The sequence below is a fragment of the Anolis carolinensis genome, unplaced genomic scaffold (assembly GCF_035594765.1).
Source record: "Anolis carolinensis isolate JA03-04 unplaced genomic scaffold, rAnoCar3.1.pri scaffold_14, whole genome shotgun sequence".
Classification (NCBI taxonomy): Eukaryota; Metazoa; Chordata; class Lepidosauria; order Squamata; family Dactyloidae; genus Anolis; species Anolis carolinensis.
The window spans coordinates 365440-391467 of record NW_026943825.1 but is presented as its reverse complement, the minus strand read 5'-3'; the positions used below and the strand labels follow the sequence as shown (position 1 = coordinate 391467).

The 26028-nt window shown below is 41.0% G+C and overlaps 1 protein-coding gene across 3 annotated transcripts in view; it reads left to right on the top strand.

The window, feature by feature from the left end:
- The window catches only part of lmna (lamin A/C), a 72393-nt gene that overhangs the window by 36861 nt on the left and 9504 nt on the right, over positions 1-26028 (top strand). For all 3 annotated transcript variants that reach the window (XM_062965046.1, XM_062965047.1, XM_062965045.1), the window contains exons 2-6: positions 19968-20124; positions 21486-21611; positions 21737-21907; positions 23016-23141; positions 24986-25206. In XM_062965046.1, the coding sequence (XP_062821116.1) occupies positions 21531-21611; positions 21737-21907; positions 23016-23141; positions 24986-25206 (599 nt within the window). In that variant the 5' untranslated portion in view covers positions 19968-20124; positions 21486-21530. The remainder of the gene's footprint in view (positions 1-19967; positions 20125-21485; positions 21612-21736; positions 21908-23015; positions 23142-24985; positions 25207-26028) is intronic.

Genomic DNA, 26028 nt, shown 5'->3' with positions numbered 1-26028 from the left:
GTGCTCAACGCAGGAGCATGTGAGGAGAAGGAGGGAAGGAAGGAAGGAAGGGCTGCTTGGCAATGGCTGGGCTCTTGGCCTCTCTGTAATTTGTGAATTCCCGGGGCGGGGCGGGGGGGGGGGGGGAACCGTGTTTCCATAGACGGCCCCTTTCATCCGAGGGCCACCCACAGGATGTGAGTCAGCCGCAGTGGGAGGACTGGGAGGCAATGGGAGCGCCCTTCCTTACGGCTCCGTTTTGGAAATGCCCGCCTTAGATTCCCAATTTGGGGCCATTTTTTTAAATTTTTTTTTAGAAATACAGTAGAGTCTCATTTATCCAACATAAATGGGCCGGCAGAACGTTGGATAAGCGAATATGTTGGATAATAAGGAGAGATTAAGAAAAAGCCTATTAAACATCAAAATAGGTTATGATTTGACAAATTAAGCACCAAAACATCATGTTATACAACAAATTGGACAGAAAAAGTAGTTCATTGCACATTAATGCTATGTAGTAATTACTGTATTTACAAATTTAGCACCAAAATATCATGATACAGTAGAGTCTCACTTATCCAACATAAACGGGCCGGCAGAACGTTGGATAAGCGGACGTGTTGGATAATAAGGAGAGATTAAGAAAAAGCCTATTAAACATCAAATTAGGTTATGATTTGACAAATTAAGCACCAAAACATCATGTTAGACAACAGATTTGACAGAAAATGTAATTCATTGCACATTAATGCTATGTAGTAATTACTGTATTTACAAATTTAGCCCCAAAATATGATACAGTAGAGTCTCACTTATCCAACATAAACGGGCCGGCAGAACGTTGGATAAGCGGATGTGTTGGATAATAAGAAGAGATTAAGAAAAAGCCTATTAAACATCAAAATAGGTTATGATTTTACAAATTAAGCACCAAAACATCATGTTATACCACAAATTTGACAGAAAAAGTACTTCATTGCACATTAATGCTATGTAGTAATTACTGTATTTACAAATTTAGCCCCAAAATATCATGATATATTGAAAACATTGACTGCAAAAATGCGTTGGATAATCCAGAACGTTGGATGCGAAGCTCATGCGCACCTTGTCTCCTGGTTGTAGAGAAAAGAGGACCATAAATAAACATAGAGGGAAAGCAGTCCGGTGTGGAAAGTGGATAAAGAAACACAGGCCAAGGTGTCGGTTTCTGCAGGCCTTGTGTTTGGCTTCTTGCCGCTCTCGCTCTCTCTGTTGACGTTGGCACAACGTTCCTTGGCTGTTTCTTGCCAAACGGGTCAAACTGGCCCCGTGGGCAGGCGTGAAGGCCTTTCTGCTCACATTTTGGCTGATTGACAGGTGTTGCCCAGGTGCGTCAGGAGGGAGTCCTCATTGCGCCAGGCCTGGAGGGCCGAGAGGGAGCCCACGAGGGCATCTAGACCTTCCTACCGCCTGCCTCTCAAGCTCCTTCATCTCTCCTTTGGTTTTTCCATATACCGTATATCAGGGGTCCCCAAACTAAGGCCCGGGGGACAGATGCGGCCCTCCAAGGTCATTGACCTGGCCCCCGCCCTCAGTTTTATAATATAATATTTTTATATCATTTTAAATAATATAATATATTGTATATACATGTAATATTGATAATATAATGTTATACAATATAATACTAATAATACCATATAATACTATTAATTATATGATATATATTACACATTATATAATAGTATAGTGGTATAGTTCAATATAGTAATATATAATGCTAATATTGTGCTATGCTAATAATATAATGTATTGTATGTACATACAGCTGCCCTGAGTCCCCTTTGGGGTGAGAAGGGTGGGATATAAATGTAGTAAATAAATGCAGTAAATAAATAATTAATTTTAGACTTAGGCTCGGCCAAAGTCTGACATGACTTGAAGATGCACAACAACCACAATCCTAATTCACTTGACTATCTCATTGGCCAGTAGCAGGCCCTCACTTCCCATTGAAATCCTGATAGGTTTATGTTGGTTACAATTGTTTTCATTTTTAAATATTGTATTGTACTTTCATTATTGTTGTTGTCTTGCACTACAAATAAGACATGTGCAGTGAGCATAGGAATTTGTTCGGTTTTTTTCCCAAATGATAATTCGGCCCCTCCACAGTCTGAAGAAATGTGGACCGGCCCTCTGCTTTAAAAGTTTGAGGACTCCTGCCGTATATACTCGAGTATAAGCCGACCCGAATATAAGCCAATGTAACTAATTTTACCACAAAAAAACTGGGGAAACATTGACTCCAGTATAAGCTGAGATACCAATAAAATTACATTAGTTGCGGCATTAGTAGTTTAAATGTTTTTGAATCTTTACATCAAAGTGTAATTTAAGATATGACTGTTCAACTCTGATTACATCATTATTTTCATCCTCTTCAATGTAAATGTATCCTTTTAATAATAATAGAGTGAAATAATAAATGTAATAATAATAATAAATGCAGTAAAATAATAAATCTAATAATAAATAGAGTAAAATAATAAATGTATTAATAATAATAAAAATAGAGTAAAATAAATGTACTGTAAAAGTAACAACAGTAGAGTAAAATAATAAATGTAATAATAATTAATAGAGTAAAATAATAAATGTAACAATACCAATAATAATAAAGAAAAATAATAATTATACCATATATACTTGAGTATAAGCCCACCAGGACCCTCACCCGAGTATAAACCGAGGAGGGTTTTTTCAGTCATTAAAAAAGAGCTGAAAAACTAGGCTTATACTCGAGTATATACAGTAATTGTTATTGGAAACGGTACAGGAATTGATTAAAAATAAAATAATGGATATAGAACAGGGACATTTTTAATCTTTTGCGTCTTCTCCTTCATCCATTGTTATCTAATACAGAAATGGTTTCTATTATTTATTATTATTAATTTCCATATAATTTGTATTGTGAAGATATGGGAAAGGGCACAAGAATGGATATAGAACAGGGGCATTTTAACCTCTTACATCTTCATCCTCGTCCATTGTTATCTAATGCAGAAAAGGTTTGTATTGTTGCTGTTGTTGTTATTATTATTATTATTGGTACAAGAATGGATATAGAACAGGGGTCTTTTCAACACATCTTTGTCTTCTTCCATTGCTATGTAATACAGGCAAGGTTTGTATTATTATAATTATAAATTATTATTATTATTATTATTTTATTATGACACAGCAAACAAGATAGATATGCTGGAATTATTATTATTATTATTATTATTATTATTATTATTGGTGCAAGACTGGATATGGAACAAGGGCATTTTAACATCTTTGCATCTTTGTCTTCTTCCAGCCTTATCCAATACAAAAAAGGATTCTATGTTTTGGGGGGGAAAGAAAACATTTCTAATTTAAAACAGAATGATAGAAAAGCCGGTGCACCGTGCTCTGAAACAAAGGAGATAGCAAAGCTGAGAAATAGAAAATAGAAATTGCTCCCTAAGGCTTCCTGCCCTGTCTCTGCCGTCTAATTTACCATTTAAAAAATCTATCCCTTTGTCATCGAACTTTCCAGGATCCCTTGGATCCTGTTCCTCTTATTGCGGATCCTGTTCTTATCACCGACTTCTCTGTTTGTTTCTTGTTATTACTACACCCCTGTTTGTCTTTTAAACTGTCAATAAAGGACTGCCCATCTTTTTCAGGTTTGGGAAGGATCTGGCCGTCGTTGCCGCCTGGTCGGTTTGCCATCTCTCATTGTTCCAGCGTTGGATTTCTTCTTCCCATTTGGGAGGGTCTGCCTATTTCTTGGACATTCTGTTCCTTGTTTCAGCCATGTTTTGGGATCTTTGGAAAAGTTGGTGACTCAGTCCTCTTTGTGCCAGCCTTGCCTTTTCTTTCTTTCTTTCTTTCTCTTGGGCCTCTTTCTTCGCTTACAAAACCCGCCCTGCTCTTTTTGCAGAGCAGCAGCTGCCGCCCAAACGCCTGGCAGAAAACACAGCAAATACTTTTGGGTTTGCTCCCTCCTCCTCTTTCTGTTTAATCTCGGAGCCAAATCATAAAAAATTGCCTTTGTTGTGCCTGCAGGGCCCGGCCGTCCGTCCCTCCCTCCCTCCCTCCCTCCCTCCCTCCCACGGCCTGCCTTGGCATTTCAGCCGCCTTTGGGCGCCAAGCCTGGCCCGCTTCCATGTTGTGCTTTCAATTCCTGGATGAAGAAAATGGGGGGAGGCTGTTGCAACACATGACAACGGCAGCAGGAATGATCTACGCTCAATGATGGAACGACACAACGATTCGATCTGAGGTTATTGCAATACAGGACAACGGCAGCAAGAATGATCTATGCTGAAAGATGGAACGACACAACTATTCAATCAAAGGTTATTGCAATACATGACAATGGCAGCAAGAATGATCTACGCTCAATGATGGAACGACACAACGATTCGATCTGAGGTTATTGCAATACATGACAACGGCAGCAAGAATGACCTATGCTCAATGATGGAACTACTCTACGATTCGATCTGAGGTTATTGCAATACAGGACAACGGCAGCAGGAATGATCTACGCTCAATGATGGAACAACACAATGATTCGATCTGAGGTTATTGCAATACGTGACAACGGCAGCAAGAATGATCTATGCTCAATGATGGAACGACACAACAATTCGATCTGAGGTTATTGCAATACATGACAAGGCAGCAAGAATGACCTACGCTCAATGATGGAACGACACAACAATTCGATCAGAGGTTGTTGCAATACATGACAACAGCAGCAAGAACGACCTACGCTCAATGATAGAACGACTCAACAATTCGATCAGAGGTTGTTGCAATACATGACAACGGTAGCAAGAACGACCTATGCTCAATGATGGAACGACACAACAATTCGATCTGAGGTTATTGCAATACATGACAACGGCAGCAAGAATGACCTATGCTCAATGATGGAACTACTCTACGATTCGATCTGAGGTTATTGCAATACAGGACAACGGCAGCAGGAATGATCTATGCTCAAAGATGGAGCAATGCGACTATTCCATTGGCTTATGAAAATCAGTGAACTTGCAGAAATTGATCAATGGCCCATTTCCATGTGCTTTCAATGCATGGATATAGGAAATGGGGGAAGGCTATTGCGATACATGACAATGGCACCAAGACTGACCTACACTCAAAGATGGAACGACACAACAATTTGATCAGATGTTATTGCGATACATGACAACGGCAGCAAGAGCGACCTACGCTCAAAGATGGAACAACACAACTATTCCATTGCCTTATGAAAAGACGCAGACTTGCAGAAATGGATCAGTGGCCTGGTTCTATGCACTTTTAATTCCTAGATAATAGGAAATAGGGGAAGGCTATTGCAATACATGACAATGGCAGCAACAATGATCTATGCTCAAAGAAGGAGCAATGCAACTATTCCATTGGCTTATGAAAATCAGCAAACTTGCAGAAATGGATCAATGGCCCATTTCCATGTGCTTTCAATGCATGGATATAGGAAATGGGGGAAGGCTACTGTGATACATGACAACGGCAGCAAGAACGACCTACACTCAAAGATGGAACGACACAACAATTTTATTAGCTGATGAAAAGATGCAAACGACTCAACGATTCGATCAGAGGTTATTGTGATACATGACAATAGCAGCAAAAATGATCTATGCTCAGAGATGGAAAAACTCAACAATTCTGTCACAGGACAATTGGCTTATGAAAAGAAGTAAACTTGTGAAAATTGATAAGCGAAGAAATCTAACTTTAAGAAAGACGAGGTCAATTAATTGTGTTTCTCCAGAAAGAGGGGCTAAATGAAGAAATTAACCATGAAGGTGCAACCGATCAGAAATAATAATAATAATAATAATAAAACTTTATTTATACCCCGCCACCATCTCCCCACCCAATGGGGACTCGGGGCGGCTGACATGGGGCCATGCCCAGACACCATACAATATAACAAAATAAACAGCAAATCATAACACAATATAACAGTGCAAAATCATCGTATATATATTACAACACAAATCGGAGAAAACAATGAAAACCAGGGCAGACCACATGAACACTTAATTAAAAACTCGGGAGAGAGAGACATAGGAATAAGGGAAACAGGGATATAAAATGGTGAAGCAGTCTAAAGCAGGGGTCCCCAAACTTTTTAAGCAGAGGGCCGGTCCACAATCCTTCAGACTGTTGAGAGGCCGAATTATCATTTGAAAAAAAAATACGAATGAATTCCTATACATGTCTTATTTGTAGTGCAACAGCAACAACAACAACGAAAGAACAATACAATATTTAAAAATGAAAACAATTTTAACCAACATAAACCTATTAGGATTTCAATGGAAAGTGTGGGCCTGCTACTGGCCAATGAGATAGTCAAATTAATTAGGATTGTTGTTGTTGTTGTTGTTGTGTGCCTTCAAGTCATGTCAGACTTTGGTTGAGCCTAAGTCTAAAATTATTTATTTATTTACTGCATTTATTTACTACATTTATATCAAGCCCTTCTCACCCCGAAGGAGACTCAGAGCAGCTGTATGTACATATTATATTATATTATTAGCATAACACAATATTAGCATTATATATTACTATATTGAACTATACCACTATACTATTATATAATATGTAATATATAACATATAATTAATATTATTATATGGTATTACTATAAGTATTATATTGTATAACATAAGATTATTATCAATATTATATGTATATACAATATATTATATTATTAGTATAGCACAATATTAGTATTACAGTAGAGTCTCACTTATCCAAGCCTCTGGATAATCCAAGCCATTTTTATAGTCAATGTTTTCAATGTATCATGATATTTTGGTGCTAAATTCGTAAATACAGTAATTACAACATAACATTACTGTGTATTGAACTGCTTTTTATGTCAAATTTGTTGTATAGCATGAAGTTTTGGTGCTTAATTTGTAAAATCATAACCTAATTTGATGTTTAATAGGCTTTTCCTTAATCCCTCCTTATTATCCAAGATATTCATTTATCCAAGCTTCTGCCGGCTTGGATAAGTGAGACTCTACTGTATATATTACTATACTGAACTATACCACTATACTATTATATAATGTGTAATATATATCATATAATTAATATTATTATATGGTATTATTAGTATTATATTGTATAACATTATATTATCAATATTATATGTATATACAATATATTATATTATTAGCATAGCACAATATTAGCATTATATATTACTATATTGAACTATACCACTATACTATTATATAATGTGTAATATATATCATATAATTAATATTATTATATGGTATTATTAGTATTATATTGTATAACATTATATTATCAATATTATATGTATATACAATATATTATATTATTAGCATAACACAATATTAGCATTATATATTACTATATTGAACTATACCACTATACTATTATATAATGTGTAATATATATCATATAATTAATATTATTATATGGTATTATTAGTATTATATTGTATAACATTATATTATCAATATTATATGTATATACAATATATTATATTATTTAAAATGATATAAAAATATTATATTATAAAACTGAGGGCGGGGGCCAGGTCAATGACCGTGGAGGGCCGCATCCGGCCCCCGGGCCTTAGTTTGGGGACCCCTGGTCTGAAGGATAAAATCCAAGGGGAATAGCCAGAGGGATATATTACATTTACTCCCCAAAGGCGAGTCACCGCTAGTACGAAAGTGTAACATACAAATGGGCGGTAGGTACGTATTCAAAAGCCTGTGTGAAGAGGCAAATAATGTGTGCAGATCCCAGTAAGGTGGCCTTCTGCAGCTGGCAGATGGTAATTTTGTTAGCGCCGATTGTGTTTAAGTGCAGGCCAAGGTCTTTAGGCACTGTACCCAGTGTGCCGATCACCACTGGGACCACCTTGACTGGCTTGTGCCAGAGTCTTTGTAATTTGATCTTTAAATCCTCATATCGTGTCAGCTTTTCCAGCTGTTTCTCCTCAATCCTTCTGTCACCTGGGATTGCAACATCGACAATCCATACTTTGTTTTTTAACACGATTGTGAGGTCTGGAGTATTGTGTTCCAAAACCCTGTATTATTATTTTATTATCAACATTGAGGCTGGGTGGCCATCTGTCAGGGATGGAAAGGACTTGCAGCCGTAACAACAACAACACAATCTCCGTTCCTGGCCATTCCATCGATCTGTTGGTGGCTGGGCCGAAGGCCCAGCCACCAACAGATCGATGGAATGGCCAGGAACGGAGATTGTGTTGTTGTTGTTATGTCTTTGGCAAGGCAAGGCCTTGGCAGGAGAAGGCCCCATGTGCCCGGCCCCCCGCCCTTCCCTCCCTCCGGCCGCGGAGTGGCGCATGACCCGACTCCTGATCCTGGTTCGGAAGCCTCCCTTGCGCCCAGAACAAAGGCGGCCCTTCATCGCGGCCCACCCGGATTGGGTCCCTTGGCAAGAAAGAGCCAGGCATCCCAGGGGAGAAGAAGGAGCCGCTGGTGCAAAGTCTGCAAGCAAGGCATCCTCAGGCCTCCCCCAGAAAAACCAGTTATTCTCGTGGTCCTCACAACAACCCTGTGAGGTTCACCAGGCTGGGAAGCAGAAACAGGGCTTGGTTGGGGTTCGCACCTCCCTCTCCCAAGGTCTTTCACTGGGACAGACGGTCCTCAAGTTACAGACATTCCGCTTACAAATGACTCACAGTTAGGAACGGGTTAGGTTGCTCAAAATCCCATTTTTGCTGGGACAGAAAGTGAGGGGAAATAATTTGGGGAATGCTTGTTACCCCTGTGTATGTATGTATATGTACATGTGCGTGTGTGTGTGTGTGTGTATATCTATATATATAAAAGAGTGATGGCATCAGGGCAGCGGACAAAACAACAAAACTACAGGCCCCCCAACCTCGAAACTTGGCAGCACAACCCCTCATCCACGGCTCTAGGTTGATACAACAAAAAGAAAAGAAAAATAAAGTCCTAATTACAGGGAGAGGAATAATAGTTTTTATCCAATTGCTGCCAGTTTGAAGGCTAAGCTCCGCCCACTTGGTCTCCTAGCAACCTACTCAGCCCAGGGGACAGGCACAGTTAGGCCTCACTTAGGCCTCTTCCACAGATTATCAGATTTGAACTGGATTATATAGCAGTGTAGACTCAAGGCCCTTCCAAACAGCTATATAACCCATTTAGAATCTTATATTATCTGCTTTGAACTGGATTATCTTGAGTCCACACTGCCATATAATCCACTTCAGTGTGCATACTAAATATAAAGACAACCATACAACAGACATTCAATACCACCACGACCTCAACAATTTCTCACCAACACCACCAGACAAGGCCACAGCAACACGTGGCCGGGCACAGCTAGTCTATATATATGTGAAGGTTTCCCCTGACGTTAAGTCCAGTCATGTCCAATGACTCTGGGGGTTGGTGCTCATCTCCATTTCCAAGCCAAAGAGCCGGTGTTATCCATAGACACCTCCAAGGTCATGTGGCCGCTGGCATGACGTCATGGAGCGCTGTTACCTTCCCACCGGAGCCGTACCTATTGATCTACTCACATTGGCATGTTTTCGAACTGCTAGGTTGGCAGGAGCTGGGGCTAACAGCAGGCGCTCACTCCGCTCCCGGGATTTGAACCTGGGACCTTTTGGTCTGCAAGTTCAGCAGCTCAGCGCTTTAACACACTGCGAGCGCGAGAGAGAGAGAGCTGGAGTTGGAGTTAAACTTAAGAAACGTCCCAATTCCGACTTCCACACAGATTCAACTCAAGAACAGACCTACAGAGCCTCTCTTGTGTGTCACTTGGGGACTGTCTGCGGTGTTTCTCATTGGCTTCCACACTGTGGGGGCGGTTTGCCACTTCCTGCTGCTGCGGTTTCCGATCCGGAAGACAAGGTGCAACCCACCCAGGAACCCTTGGCTGCAGCGCTCTTGGCGGGCGGCATGGCCTCTGCTGCTTCTTCTTCTTCTTCTTCTTCTTCTCCGGCTCCTCTTGTCTCGGCCTCGTTCTTGGGATCTGCCGCCCCAGAGCCTTTGCCCAGCGGAGCCTTGGTGAGCTCTGTTTTGTCTGAAGGCAAACCACCGAATCGCCTGTTTCTCAGAGGCATCTGCCCACTTGCCTCTCCTTACTACTGCCCATCACGTCTTTGGTCGTTTTTCCCCAACTCCCTCCACCAAGACTCCTGGTAGTCCCGACATTTCTTTCCTGTGACTCACGGCCTCCGTTTTCCTGCCAAAGGGCTCTATCAATCTCTCTCTCCGTGCGCAGCAGCCCCTTTGACTCATTCCTCCCAATTCCTCGTCTCTTTGACGGAGGGAGGTGGTTGCTAGGCCTCCTCCGTTGGGCCCAAACAAAGCCAAACCCATGGACACCGGCCACGATCCAGTCTCGCCCAGGGTTTCGGCTCCTCCTTCCCTAATCAATATTTAATGCTGGCCTTTTGTTCTGGTTCAGATGAAGCGGTAAGGTTGAGTGACAGGCCCTGCCACTCCCAGCATCCCCTCTCTGTTGACATTTTGCAGCTGAGTTCTGGGGCCTCCTGCTTCTTCCCCTCGATTGAATAGTTTTTTTTAAATTGATTTTCCAGAAATTTAGGGAATAACTAAATAACTTCACACCAATAACTTCACAGGGGCCATTCATTTACATTATGCTATGAATTTTCTCTGCCCACATCCCCAGACATTCTCGGTCCAACACATGTCTATCTTTGCTCTGACCAACTATTCAAAATTAATCTGATGTTTCTCTTGTAAAAATTTTTTTTATTGGTGACCGGTCCGTCCTTTGTTTTTTGGTATAATCTTGCAGTAAAAAGGTCATAGTATCCATGTCCATGTATTTATTTATTTTTATTTATTTTATTCATTTACAGCATTTCTATTCCGCCCTTCTTTCTCACCCCGAAGGGGACTCAGGGCGGATCACATTGCACATATAGGCAAACATTCAATGCCTTTTAACATAGAACAAAGACAAGATAAACATAGGCTCCAAGCGGGCCTTGAACTCATGACCTCCTGGTCAGAGTGATTTATTGCAGCTGGTTGCAGCTGGCTTGCTCTCCAGCCTGCGCCACAGCCCGGGCCTTATTCCCTTAATTTGGTGATCCATGCATCTTCCGATAGGATATCTTTCGAACACCATCTTTGAGCTATTAAAGCTCGAGCAGCTGTTGTTATGTGAAAGAATATATCTTATATCTTAAAGAATATATCTTCATTTCTTTCTAAGTGAAAGTCAGTAATATTTAACAAATAATATTCAGGTTTAAAATCAAAATTCTTATCTAAGATTCCGTTTGCATAATCATGTATCATTTTCCAGGAACCTTTGACCTCTTTACATTCCCACCATACATGTAAAAAAAAGTCCCCGTTTTATTATTGCATTTCCATCATTCTTTTTTCTGTTTTTTTGTAAAATTTAGATAATTTCTGGGGGGGGGGGGTTAGGTACTATCGGAAAAACATTTTGTACCAATTCTCCCTTAATTTAAGTGAACTGGAATATTTCAGTTTAGTTTTCCACAATTTCTACTTCTTCTCTTCCAATGGATTCCCGGGAGAGGAAACGGGCCAAACGTTGCGCTGCAGACGTGAGATTTCATCCTGTTCTTCAAACGCTTCTAGTCCTCATTGGAACCCGAATGACTTCTTAAAATATGAATGATCTTGAGAAGCCGGGCATAAAGGGAAACCCGTTGGACTTTGGAAGGCAGCTGTTGAGCTCCGATTATGACTTGCAAGTCATGCTTTATATATACACACACACATATTTCAGGGACAGCTGCTTCGGCTGCAACAAGCCTTGCGCCAGGTGCTAACTATAGTCTCCGGCAGGAAGGGCATGATGTACGGCTGCCACCAATGCCAATGTATTTACTCGAATCTCATCTGCCACCAAATCTCATGCGCACCTCCATTTCCCAAACCCTGAAAGTATAAGTATTTACTGATTCATGCAATGCACAGCGGTAAAAGGTGCACTCTTTGTAATTTGGCTATTTCAGGTGCTGCCTGCTTAATAATAATCTATATATATAAATGAGTGATGGCATCACGGCGACCCACAAAACAACAAAACTACAGGCCCCCCAACCTCGAAATTTGACAACACAACCCATCATCCACGCCTCTAGGTTGATACAACAAAAAGAAAAGAAAAATAAAGTCCTAATTAGAGGGAGAGCAATAATTGCTTTTATCCAATTGCTGCCAGTTTAGAGGGCTAAGCTCCTCCAACTTGGTCTCCTAGCAACCCAACAAAAAATAATAAAAAACACTAAAAAATAATTAAAAACACCAAAAGATTAATACAGTAAAATACTATAACAGAAAATCACTAAAAAATAATACAAGAAAATAATAAAATATAATAAATAAAAAGATATCTTACAATAAAAGATTAATACAATAAAATACTATAATAACAGAAAATAACTAAAAATAATACAAGAAAATAATAAAATCTAATAAATAAAAATATAACTTACAATAAAATTAATTTAAAAAATCCAAATAACGTCAAATAAAAATTACACAACAATTTTTAACCAATACTACCACCACTTTGCCACAGCAACGCGTGGCCGGGCACAGCTAGTAATAATAATAATAATAATAATAATAAAAACTTTATTTATACCCCGCCACCATCTCCCCACAGGTACTCGGGGCGGCTCACAATATTACAAAAGTAACAGCGCAAATACATTAACAATATAGACAGTTTAAAAACACAGGAAGATGATAAAGCAAGAGTTTAAACAAAGGTTTATACAACAGTAATTTATTTATTTATTTGCTACATTTATATGCTGCCCTTCTCACCCCGAAGGGGACTCGGAGCGGCTTACAAATTAAATTTACATAAAATATAATATTAGCATATCACAATACTGGCAATAAATTGATATATTGTACTGTATCGATATATTGTAATATTATTAGTAATATTACATGTAAAATATAATATATAATTAATAATATTATATTGTATTATTAGTATTATATTGTATTACAATATAATATTATGAATATTATATGTATATACAATATGTTATAATTATATATTATAATTATTATAATATTACACATATAATATTATATGTATATACAATATGTTATAATCATTATATATTATTGTAAATTATATTGTATAATAGGGATTCCTTCTTTAAAAACAAAAGCGTTAGGACACCAAAGCTTTGGAAAGGACAACCGTGGGGTCCAAATATGCTGTGGAAGGAATCCACATCAACTGCCTTGGTTCAGTGCACGAGGTTGTAGTTTAACAAGGCTTTGAACCTTCTCTGGCAAAGGATGCTGATGACGCACCAAACTATACATCCCAGCATGGCAAAGCATTGAGTTACGTTCTTTAAATGAGAGATGACGTATCTCAAAGAGGAGCTCCTAAAGCACCTTCCTCTTTTGCTTTGAATCTAACGCACACCTCAGTTTCCGCTGGGTAATTTAGCTCCAAAAGGTGAGCATAAGATTCGAGTAAAGACAGGTAAGTTTGTAATCTGCAGGCTGCCCTACTCCCAGCTCCATCCTTTGAGACCCAAAGCAAGAGCAAAAGGCCGGATCTCAGTGGCCATAAGGTGTGGGCAAGCTCCGGGAAAGGGCCATATAATAATAATAAAATTTTATTTTTATACCCCGCCCCATCTTCCCCGAAGGGACTCGGGGCAGCTTACATGGGGCCAAGCCCAGTCAACAACAGTAAAAACAAAGCAATAAAACAGATCAAAACAGCAATAAAAACAAGTCATAAAAAATCACATACAAGGACAAAAGATAAGATCTTGGATATGGGCTTAATTCCTTCCCGGTCAGGTCTTTCCCTACATGATGTCATGATCTCCGATCTCTGACAACTCGGGACACAGACCAAGTGCTGACAAAGAACAGATGCCAGCCATAAAAACTCAATGATCCTCTGGTATGTGAGAGCCCCTATATACATGGGCTAAAGAGAAGGTTCTGGTATTCTCTACCATAAAACCTGGTGGACTCTACCAGTGTGTGTCTGGGTGCTTTCTTCTGGTGGAAGACTTGCCCACAGCACAGCTGGGAGAAGAGAAGCCAACACATAACCTACAACGTAGAAACCTATGAAGCGGAGCCATGCTTCCCTGCCATTTTCATTGGGATCACCATCCCCATCGTTGCCAGGTTTTGCACCATCCTGGTCCTTGGTGAGAGGCCGGTTCTGTCCGGAGCCCGTTGATCCTACCAGGACCTCAAATGCCGTCTTGTTCCTCTTCCCTGGAGTGTCCAGCCAGGAAGCCTCCAGGAAAGGCCGAATGCCAGCCGGTCTCCCCAGTGGCTTCAGCAGATGAGTCAGGAATGAATCATGTCCTTCCCACCTGGAGAACAATGGGCCTCCTCCTCCTCCTCCTCCTGCCAACGCTTTTTCCTGGCTGTGTTTTGGGGGGTTGTTTTCCCCTCGAAGACGAGGAACGGTACAAGGCCAAACGAGGACTGTGTTTTGGGGGGTTGTTTTCCCCTCGAAGACGAGGAACGGTAGAAGGCCAAACGAGGACCGCCTTGAGCAGCACTCGCACCTTTTTCATTCCGTGCCAGAGTGCTTCGCATCCGTTTGGGCCTTACCTTCTCACGGCAGCGTCTTTTGGAATTGTTACCACTGCGGCGTCTCTTTTTCTTCCTCCTGCATTTGATAATTTTTTTTAAAAATTTTTATTTAGCTTTATCTGCTGTGAAATGAATCCACTTCAATTGCTTTGTTTCAATGCTACGGGCTGTAGCCTGACAAGGTCTTCAAGGCTTCTTCCCCTTTGGTTCAGCCTTGAGAAGACCATATGAAATGAATCTGATGCACACAAAGCGTTTGGAGAGGGCCCCAAAAGGCGAGCATTAGATTCGAGTAAATAGGGTACTTTTGGGCAGGAAGAGCTGTGCGTTATAACACGTCTCTTCTCCTTTGCTTCTGGAGACTTCCACGTGGGAACAGGATCCGTCCCTCCCGAGGAGATTGGCATGGGAAACGGTGGCCGGCCTTTTGCCAAGGACACACCCGAGGGTTGGCGGCCATGTGGCTGTGGGCTCAGGACGGGGCAGGAAAGGCACCAATTGCCGGCCGCTCGCCTCTGACGGTCCGGTCCGCTCTGCCAGGCCAGGCTCCTCTGGGAGGCCGGGCGGAATCCCAGGCCCAGAATAGAAACCGGTTTTGCGCGATCGGAACAAAGAAATGAATGATTCCCGCCTGCCGCCATCATCGTGCTTCCGTCTGCAAGGCTTTGGGGAGGAAATCTCCAAAATAGGGCTGGAGGTGCCTAGGATCCACAGTTTTGCGTAGCCTTTTATTGGCCAAGAGCCTTTCCCTGTTCCTAAACACGACTTGCATGCCTTCCAAGCGGATTAGAAACACGTTTTTAAAAAATAACTGGAACCATTGAGTTGCTGTGAGTTTTCTTGGCTGTATGGCCATGTTCCAGTAGCATTATCTCCTGACATTTCACAGGCATGTGTGGCTAATAGAATCTGCAGAAGAGGATCTGGTGGTGGTAAAACAAATAAACAAATATTTATTTATTGATTTAATTTATATAACGCTCTTTTCCCCAGGGGGACCCTTGTCTGCTTAAAGCAAGTGTAAATGTTGCCGTTAGCAAGCCTGAATAGCATGGAGTAGCCATGGAGCTGCAAAGTCAGTCAGGGAGGGTATTTGCATAGAGGGAGCCTGGGCTCTGCAGCTTCATGGCTACTCAGTGCTATTCAGGCTTGCTAATGGCAGCATTCACACTTGTTTCAAACAGGCAAGTGTTCTTTCTCCCACCCTGGACATTATTCCACAGGTGTCTACATATACAGTAGAGTCTCACTTATCCAACACTCGCTTATCCAACACTGTGGATTATCCAATGCATTTTTGTAGTCAATTTTTTCAATACATCATGATATTTTGGTGCTAAATTAGTAAATACAGTAATTACTACATAGCATTACTGCGTATTGAACTACTTTTTCTGTCAAATTTGTTGTATAACATGATGTTTTGGTGCTTAATTTGTAAAATCATAACGTAATTTGATGTTGAATAGGCTTTGCCTTAATCCCTCCTTATTATCCAACATATTTATTTATTTATTTATTTACAGCATTTATATTCCACCCTTCTTTCTCACCCCGAAGGGGACTCAGGGTGGATCACATTGCACACATAAAGGCAAACATTCAATGCCATGACATAGAACAGAGACAAGACGGCCTCGAACTCATGACCTCTTGGTCAGAGTGATTTGTTGATTTGTTGCAGCTGGCTTGCTTTCCAGCCTGCGCCACAGCCCGGTCCATATTTGCTTATCCAACATTCTGCTGGCCCGTTTATAAGTGAGACTCTACTGTATATATATATATATATGCACACTCCACTTGCCTCATTTCCAACAGACCTCTGAAGATGCCATTAGCCACAGATGCAGGCGAAACGTCAAGAGAGAATGGTACCGGAAAACTCACGGCAACCCAGCGAATTCCGACCATGAAAACCTTCAACACCAATTTGAAACCATTCATTGCATGTGCCTCCTACAGTATTGCATTCTGTACTTGGTATGGAGACCCAGGCGTGGTTTGCGAGTAGGATTCAACTGAAACCACGTTCCTTTTGCTGGGAGAGAGACGGGAGGGCTAGAAACGCACCAAGGATAGCGATATCTGGCCCTTTTTTCAGTCCAGGATAAGAAAGACATACAGTAGAGTCTCACTTATCCAACGTTCTGGATTATCCAACGCATTTTTGTAGTCAATGATTTCAATACATCGTGATATTTTGGTGCTAAATTCGTAAATACAGTCATTACAACATAGCATTACTGCGTATCGAACTGCTTTTTCTGCCAAATTTGTTGTCTAACATGATGTTTTGGTGCTTAATTTGTAAAATCATAACCTAGTTTGATCTTTAATAGGCTTCTCCTTAATCTCTCCTTATTATCCAACATATTCGCTTATCCAAAATTCTGCCGGCCCGTTTATGTTGGATAAGTGAGACTCTACTGTACTTAAAAGTGGACGAAATGCAGAAGCAATGAAGCGATTAAGCTGCCGAAAAGGGAAACAAAGCCGAGTCTCTAGCGCTTGTAACGGGAGAGGAGTGAGAAGCCAGTTGCCGAAACAGCTGTGGGAAGAGAAGCCCTGTTGTCGCGGCAAAGGCCTGGCTGTTGTCTGCTGATAGACAGGTGCCTCCTCCCTCTGACCTGAGTTGTGTTTTGACTTGGTTGTGAAGGGGAGCCTTGAATGCGGGAAAGAAGGCCTCTCTGTCTGTGGAGCAGAGTTAGAAAATTAGATCCAACACAGAGCGAGAAGTCTCAGGCAGATACACGGATTGAAAGCACTTTGGCCCAGTTTCCTACAGATCTTATCCATGATTTTATCATTATGTATTGTACTAGCGTTGCTGTGGCGTTGTCTGGTGGTGAGAAATTGTTGAGGTAGTGGTGGTATTGAATGTCTGTTGTATGGTTGTCTTTATGTTTAGTATGCACACTGAAGTGGATTATATGGCAGTGTAGAGTCAAGATAATCCAGTTCAAAGCAGATAATATAAGATTCTAAATGGGTTATATAGCTGAAGGGCCTTGAGTCTACACTGCCATATAATCCAGTTAAAATCTGATAATCTGTGGAAGAGGCCTAAGTGAGGCCTAACTGTGCCTGTCCCCTGTGCTGAGGAGGTTGCAAGGAGGCCAAGTGGGTGGAGCTTAGCCTTCTAACTGGCAGCAATTGGATAAAAACTATTATTCCTCTCCCTGTAATTAGGACTTTATTTTTCTTTTCTTTTTTGTTGTATCAACCTAGAGCCGTGAATGATGGGTTGTGTTGTCAAATTTCGAGGTTGGGGGGCCTGTAGTTTTGTTGTTTTGTCCGCTGCCCTGATGCCATCACTCTTTTATATATATAGATGTGTTTTTATAACTTGTTTTATCGTTGTCTGATTTGTTTTACTGCTTGTTTTTCTATTGTTGATGACCGGGCTTGGCCCCATGTAAGCCGCCCCAAGTCCCTTTGGGGAGATGGGGCGGGCTATAAGAATAAAATTATTATTATTATTATTATTATTATTATTATTCTGTTTCCTTCCCACCTGTCTTTTGACTCGTCTGTCAATAGAAACGTGATCCGTTCTTCATTTCGGGTTCATTGCATCGAAGCCTCTCTCATTGGATCAAATAATCAAATAAAAAATAAAATAAAATAAATAAAATTAAATTTAATTTATTAAATTTATAATAAATAAATTTATTATAACAAATAAAAAAATACTTTTTTCTGTATTGAAACGTGGTAGGGTTGTGCGAAAGGGCACGGAATCCATTCTGTTTCCGTCCTGTTTTCAGGAAGATTCTTTCCAAAACGGAAACAAAACTCGGGATCCCGAATTACGAATCCAAACGGCTCCCTGTTGTTGTTGTTTATTCGTTCGGTCACTTCCGACTCTTCATGGGCCAGCCCTAATCTTCAGGAATCTTCCGAAAACAGAACGGGGGGGGGGGGGGGGACGGGGACGGGTATACAACATTTGTAATGAAAACAAAATGGGTTTGCACATTCCCAAAAGGTAGCTCTCCGATCCCTTCTCTTGTCTTCATACTGTTCTTGGTTATGTTTACAAAATCGTCTGGCACCTTATCGCTGTTCCTTATCCCATATGTTGTAGCACTTTAATGGAACCTCTCCCCGTATTCCTCCTTTTTTCACACTGATTTTATCTGTAGACCCTTGAGCTCTGCACTCGTCACCTTCTGCTCAGGCTTTTAAAGTAATTGTCTTGTTAGGTCCTTTTTGTTTATTGTTGGAATGTTTTAAATTGCTGTTAAATTTTGTACATGTAATGCTGTGTTATGTTGTGGTTCGGGCTTGTCCCTGTGTAAGCCGCTCCGAGACCCTTCGGGGAGATAGGGCGGGGTATAAGAATAAAGTTTATTATTATTGTTATTATCATTATTATTATTATTTCTGATGTTACCTTTGAGGAGATGAGGTGGGGTATAAGTATATTATTATTGTTATTATTATTATTTCTGATGTTACTTTCGAGGAGATGAGGTGGGGTATAAGTATAAGTGTATTATTATTATTATTATTATTATTATTATTTCTGATGTCTTCAAGGAGATGGGGCAGGGTATAAGTGTATTATTATTATTATTATTATTTCTGATGTTACCTTCAAGGAGATGAGGTGGAGTATAAGTGTATTATTATTATTATTATTATTATTATTTCTGATGTTGTCTTCAAGGAGATGGGGCGGGGTATAAGTATAAGTGTATTATTATTATTATTATTATTATTATTTCTGATGTCTTCAAGGAGATGGGGCAGGGTATAAGTGTATTATTATTATTATTATTATTATTATTATTATTATTATTATTATTATTTCTGATGTTACCTTCAAGGAGATGAGGTGGAGTATAAGTGTATTATTATTATTATTATTATTATTATTATTATTATTATTATTTCTGATGTTGTCTTCAAGGAGATGGGGCGGGGTATAAGTATAAGTGTATTATTGTTATCATTATTATTATTTCTGATGTCTTTGAGGAGATGAGGCGGGGTATAAGTATAAGTTTATTATTATTGTTATTATTATTATTTCTGATGTCTTTGAGGAGATGGGGCGGGATATAAGTATAAGTTTATTATTGTTATTATTATTTCTTTTCTTTCTTTTTAATTTTTTTATTGCGAACATTTATAATGTTGTGATTTACAATGACATGACATCAATATAACAGACAGTGAAAAAATTATTATTATTTCAGATGTTGTCTTCGAGGAGATGGGGCGGGGTATAAGTGTATTATTATTGTTGTTATTATTATTGTTATTATTTCTGACGTTGTCTGTCTCTGCCTCTGGTTCCAGGAATGCCAAGAAGGAAGGGGACCTGCTCTCGGCCCAGGCCCGGCTGAAGGACCTGGAGGCCCTGCTCAACTCCAAGGAGGCCGCGCTCAGCACCGCTTTGGGGGAGAAGCGCAGCCTGGATACCGAGGCCCGGGAACTCCGCGCCCAGCTGGCCAAGGTGCGCACCGCCATGGCATGGCTGTCGTTACGATAATATTTTATATAAAAATAATATAACCATTGCAATTAGTAGATAGAGCAGGCACGGACCAACTTCGGCCGTCCCTCCAGATGTTTTGGACTCTAAACTCCCACAATTCGTAACTGCCGGAAGGAATGCTCACACACAATGCCATTATGCAATGAGTTCTAACATAAAGATAAATATATAATACATTGTATATATATTATATATATTTAGCTTGAGCGCCTGCTGTTCGCTCCAGCTCCTGCCAACCTAGCAGTTCGAAAACGTGCCAATGTGAGTAGATCAATAGGTACTGCTCTGCGGGAAGGTGACGGTGCTCCATGCAGTCATGCCTATGGCCACATGACCTTGGAGGTGTCTACGGACAACGCTGGCTCTTCGGCTTAGAAATGGAGATGAGCACCAACCCCCAGAGTCAGATATGACTAGACTTAACGTCAGGGTAAACCTTTACCTTTATAATATTGAGAATAATATTATAATGTAATACAATATTGTACTAATAATATAATATAATAATACTAGCTGTGCCCGGCCACACGTTGCTGTGGCGTTGTCTGGTGGTATCTGTATTTTATAGGCCTAAGTGAGGCCTAACTCTGCCTGTCCCCTGGGCTGAGTGGGTTGCTAGGAGGCCAAGTGGGCGGATCTTAGCCTTCTAACTGGCAGCAATTGGATAAAAACAATTATTCCTCTCCCTCAAATTAGGACTTTATTTTTCTTTTCTTTTTGTTGTATCAACCTAGAGGCGTGGATGAGGGGTTGTGCTGTCAATTTCTGAGGTTGTGGGGTGTTTAGTTTTGTTGTTTTGTCGGTCGCTAGGATTCCATCACTCTTTTATATATATAGAAGATTACTGTATAATGATATAGTACAATATAGTAATGTAATGCTTATGTTGTGCTATGCTAATAATATATTGTATGTACATTTGATTTGTAAGCCGCTCTGAGTCCCCTTTGGGGTGAGAAGAGCGGGATATCAATGTAGTAAATTAAATAAATATATAAATAAATAAATACGGTACTTTCCTTTACAAAAAGAGAGAAGAAGCAACCGCGGCCAGGAGGGGGCAGCAAAGCACAAAAATTGGGGCAAGCGCATCATTTGCCTCAAGCGCCATCTAGAGTTTGAAGGCAGGTTCTGCAGAAAGGAGATGTCTTTGGACGTTGTGTGTGTGACGTGGTGCATCCCCATGTGCAGCCAGGCTCACTTCTATAGGCACATGGATCAATCGGAGGAGCTCTTTCCTTTCCCATCCTTCCTTCTCTCACTTTCTCTCTCTCTGACGGGCTTTTCTCTTTGCCTTCCTTCCCTTCTTTCTTTCTCAGTTGGAAGCCGCTTTGGCCGAGGCCAAGAAGCAGCTTCAGGATGAAATGCTGCGTCGGGTGGATGCCGAGAACCGCCTCCAGACCCTGAAGGAGGAGCTGGACTTCCAGAAGAGCCTCTACAGCGAGGTGAGGGCTTTCTCCGCAGTCCCCTGACCGCTTTGCCCGGGAGGCGGCTTCAGCTCTTTGGCCATGTTGTCCGTCTCTTTGGCCGCCCTAACGGTCGGTCCTCCTGTCCCCCATTCCTGCCCCAGGAGCTGCGGGAGAGCAAGCGCCGGCACGAGACGCGGCTGGTGGAGATCGACAGCGGGCGGCAGCAGGAGTTTGAGAGCAAGCTGGCCGAGGCCCTGCACGACCTGAGGGGGCAGCACGAGGCCCAGGTGCGCATGTACAAGGACGAGCTGGAGAAGACCTACAGCGCCAAGGTGAGCCTCCCACCTCGCCCCTCCGCCTTCTCCTCCCCTCCCTCCCTTCCTAACTCTCTCCCTTCTTCCTCCCTTCCCCTCTTGCCCTTCCTCCTGCCAGAGGCGGTTCAACCGCCAGGCCAACTAGGCATTTGCCTGTGGCGCCATCGTCCTGGGGGCGCAGTCGAGGCCCCCGGGAGGATGGCACCCGCCTCCTTCTCCGTCGGGCCAGGCCTTCCCGCCTCCCACCCTGCGTGGCCTCACCTCCTGCGGCCCCGTATTCGACGAGGTGGAACCGAACCTCGCGCAGATAAACTGGAGTCTATGGTTTCGGGGGGCCGCCAAAATTCCATTTGCCTAGTCCTGAAAATTACCTACCCTGTTTCCCCTAAAATAAGACATCCCCAGAAAATAAGACTTTGTAGAGGTTTTACTGAATTGCTAAATATAAGGCCTCCCCTGAAAGTAAGACCTAGCAAAGTTTTTGGTTGGAAGCATGCCCGCCAAACAGAACACCAGAGCGTGCGGGATCAGTAAATGTACATACCATGGATTGTTGTACATGGAAATAATGGTAGTAACAAGAAATTCTTGATAGGATTCACAGTTTGTCTGGTTATGCTGGTTTGTGATGACAACTACTGTACAGTATATTATAATAATAATAATAATAATAATAATAATAATAATAATAATAATACTTTATTTATACCCCGCCACCATCTCCCCGTGGGGACTCCGGGCGGCTCACAATGTTACAAAAGTAACAGCGCAAATACATTAACAATATACACAGTTTAAAACACAAGAAGATGATAAAACAGAAGTTAAAACAAAGGTTTATACAACAGTAATAATATCAAACAACCACCAATGCAATTCAATGCAATAAATGTTCATTTTTTTGTTCAACAATAAATGTGAATTCTTCTTCATGGAAAAATAGGACATCCCCTGAAAATAAGACCTAGCGCATCTTTGGGAACAAAAATTAATATAAGACACTGTCTTATTTTTGGGGAAACACGGTAAGGACGGCTCTTCCTCCTGCACTCAGTCAACCCAATGTCCCCTGCTTCTCTTCCTCTTCCTCCTCCTCCTCCCTGTCTCTGGGCCCCTCTCTCTGCAGCTGGAGAATGCCAAGCAGTCCGCAGAGAGGAACAGCAGCATGGCCGGGGCCGCCCACGAGGAGCTGCAGCAGACCCGCATTCGCATCGACAGCCTCTCCGCTCAGCTCAGCCAGCTGCAGAAACAGGTCAGGTTGGGGCACACCTTGGGAAAAAAGGATATTGGGTGTATTGTTGGTCCTGGATTGGTTAATACAAGCCAGCAGTGTGATGCTGCAGCAAAGAAGGAGAAAGCCTTTCTCGCCTGTAATAGTCGAAGTTTGTTTCTATTAAGTCCAGGGGAGGAAAAGACCTGCCAAGTGCTGCATGGGTCAGGCCTCACCTGCAGTCCTATTTTTAAGAAGGATGGAAACGAGATTATACTGTATATACTCGAGTATAAGCCTAGTTTTTCAGCCCCTTTTTTAAGACTGAAAAAGCCCTCCTTGGCTTATACTCTGGTGAAGGTCCTGGTTGGCTTATATTTGGGTCAGCTTATACTCCAGAATATATGGTACATTAATTATTTTTTATCTATTATTATTGGTATTATTTATTATTTTTCTCTATTATTGTTGCTACTATTACTATTATTTTACTCTATTATTATTATTATTATTAATTTTATTTCACTCTGATCTTATTATTATTATTGCATTTATTATTTTACTCTATTATTACATGTATTATTTTCCTGTATTTATTATTATTATTATTATTATTATTATTATTATTATTATCATTATTATTATTACATGTATTATTTTACTCTATTATTAAAAGGATACACCAGCAAATTTACATTGAAGAAGATGAGAATAATGATTTGATCAGAGTTGGACAGTCTTATATTTAATTTGAGCTTTATGTAAATATTCAAAAACATTTAACCTACGGATGCCTCAATTAATGTGATTTTATTGGTATCTATTTTTATTTCTGAAATTTACCACTCTCGGCTTATACTGGAGTCAATGTTTTTCCAGGGTTTTTTTTGGTAAAATTAGGTGCCTCGGCTTATATTCGGGTCAGCTTATACTCAAGTATATACGGTAGATGTAGAATGGATTCGTATGAGGAGAACTTTGGGGAGTTGGGCCAGTCCTGGGAAAGCAAAGAGAAGATGTTGATTGAGTGTTAAAAGGTTCAAAGCATAGAACACAATATGTATATTAGAGCATCATATACATAATAATGTTAACAACAATACAAATAATAATACAACTGATGACCAAATTCTGTCAGCTGTAGTGGGACACAGTCGTAACTTGCAGCGTAGTAACTTACAGAGTATAAAGATTTATAGACTGCAATCATCCAGATTTAAATGCTACACAGAGCACTTTTGAGTATAAAACATATATCAGACATATATCAACAAGACTCCAACTAAAGTTAGTGACACAGTTTGTTAGTGACACAGGATGTGTACATTCAGTCTCCAAATGGTATGTAATATGCTGTAAAACTAAATACAGTAGAGTCTCGCTTATCCAACATAAACGGGCCGGCAGAATGTTGGATAAGCAAATATGTTGGATAATAAGGAGAGATTAAGGAAAAGCCTATTAAACATCAAATTAGGTTATGATTTTACAAATGAAGCACCAAAACATCATGTTATACAACAAATTTGACAGAAAAAGTAGTTCAATACGCAGTAATGCTATGTAGTAATTACTGTATTTATGAATTTAGCACCAAAATATCACGATATATTGAAAACATTGACTACAAAAATGGCTTGGATTATCCAGAACGTTGGATAAGCGAGTGTTGGATAAGTGAGACTGTACAAATCAATTGTTTCAAACCTGGCTTGGAGTCAAAACAAATCAAAGTCTCTGTAGTCTTGGAGCAGTTCTATAGGACTCCTCAGGATGTCAATGCAGTCAGTTAGCCCCTTTGGACCCTAAAACCCTGTAGTTCTAGAAAGAGGGGACACTTCTCCTCCAACGCGGAGGGCGTTGTTCTGAGTGTCCCGCTTTTGCAGATGGCGGCCAAGGAGGCCAAGCTGCGGGACCTGGAGGACGCCTTGGTGCGGGAGCGGGACAGCAGCCGCCGGATCCTGGCCGAGAAGGAGCGGGAGATGGCCGACATGCGGGCCCGCATGCAGCAGCAGCTGGACGAGTACCAGGAACTGCTGGACATCAAGCTGGCCCTGGACATGGAGATCAATGCCTACCGCAAGCTCCTGGAGGGAGAGGAGGAGAGGTGGGTCCCGGGGAAATACTAGGGTCACATGTACCTTGTATTGTCGCAGGTAATAGATCCCAGGTAGGCCAAGGAACTCCCCTGTTTTTAGGAGAAGAAGCCCTGAGGCCTCTGTGCAAGAAAAGCCTCATGGTGCTTCCTTCTCAAACCAAGAACATATTAAAGTCTTCTGGGAAGAAGAAGGGGGAAATTACCTCTACAGATAAGAGCATATAGACGTTAATAATAATAATAATAATAATAATAATAATAATAATAATAATAATAATAATAATAAAAACTTTATTTATACCCCGCCACCATCTCCCCGCAGGGACTCGGGGCGGCTTACATGGGGCAACGGCCCAAATAACATGACAAAATATAAACAACATAGTGCAAATCACAATATAAAAAAGATAAAACAGTAATTTTTTTTTTCGTGTCAGGAGCAACTTGAGTTGCTTCTGGAGTGAGGCAATTGGCCGTCTGCAAGGACGTTGCCCAGGGGACATTGCCTGGATGTTTTGATGTTTTTACCATCCTTGTGGGAGGCTTCTCTCATGTCCCCGCATGGAGCTGGAGCTGAGAGAGGGAGCTCATCCACGCTCTCCCCAGGTGGGATTTGAACCTGGCAGCTTTCAGATCAGCAACCCAACCTTCAAGTCACAAGGCTTTATTTAATCCGCTACTCCACCGGAGGCTCAAAAACAGTAATATAATATATCAATCAAAGCAACAATACAGGATTACAAATTACGTTTAAAACACATAAATGGTAAGACCGTGATAAATGCAGGATAGGTTATTAAAAACCCTCTGGGGCTGATTAATTACTGACTG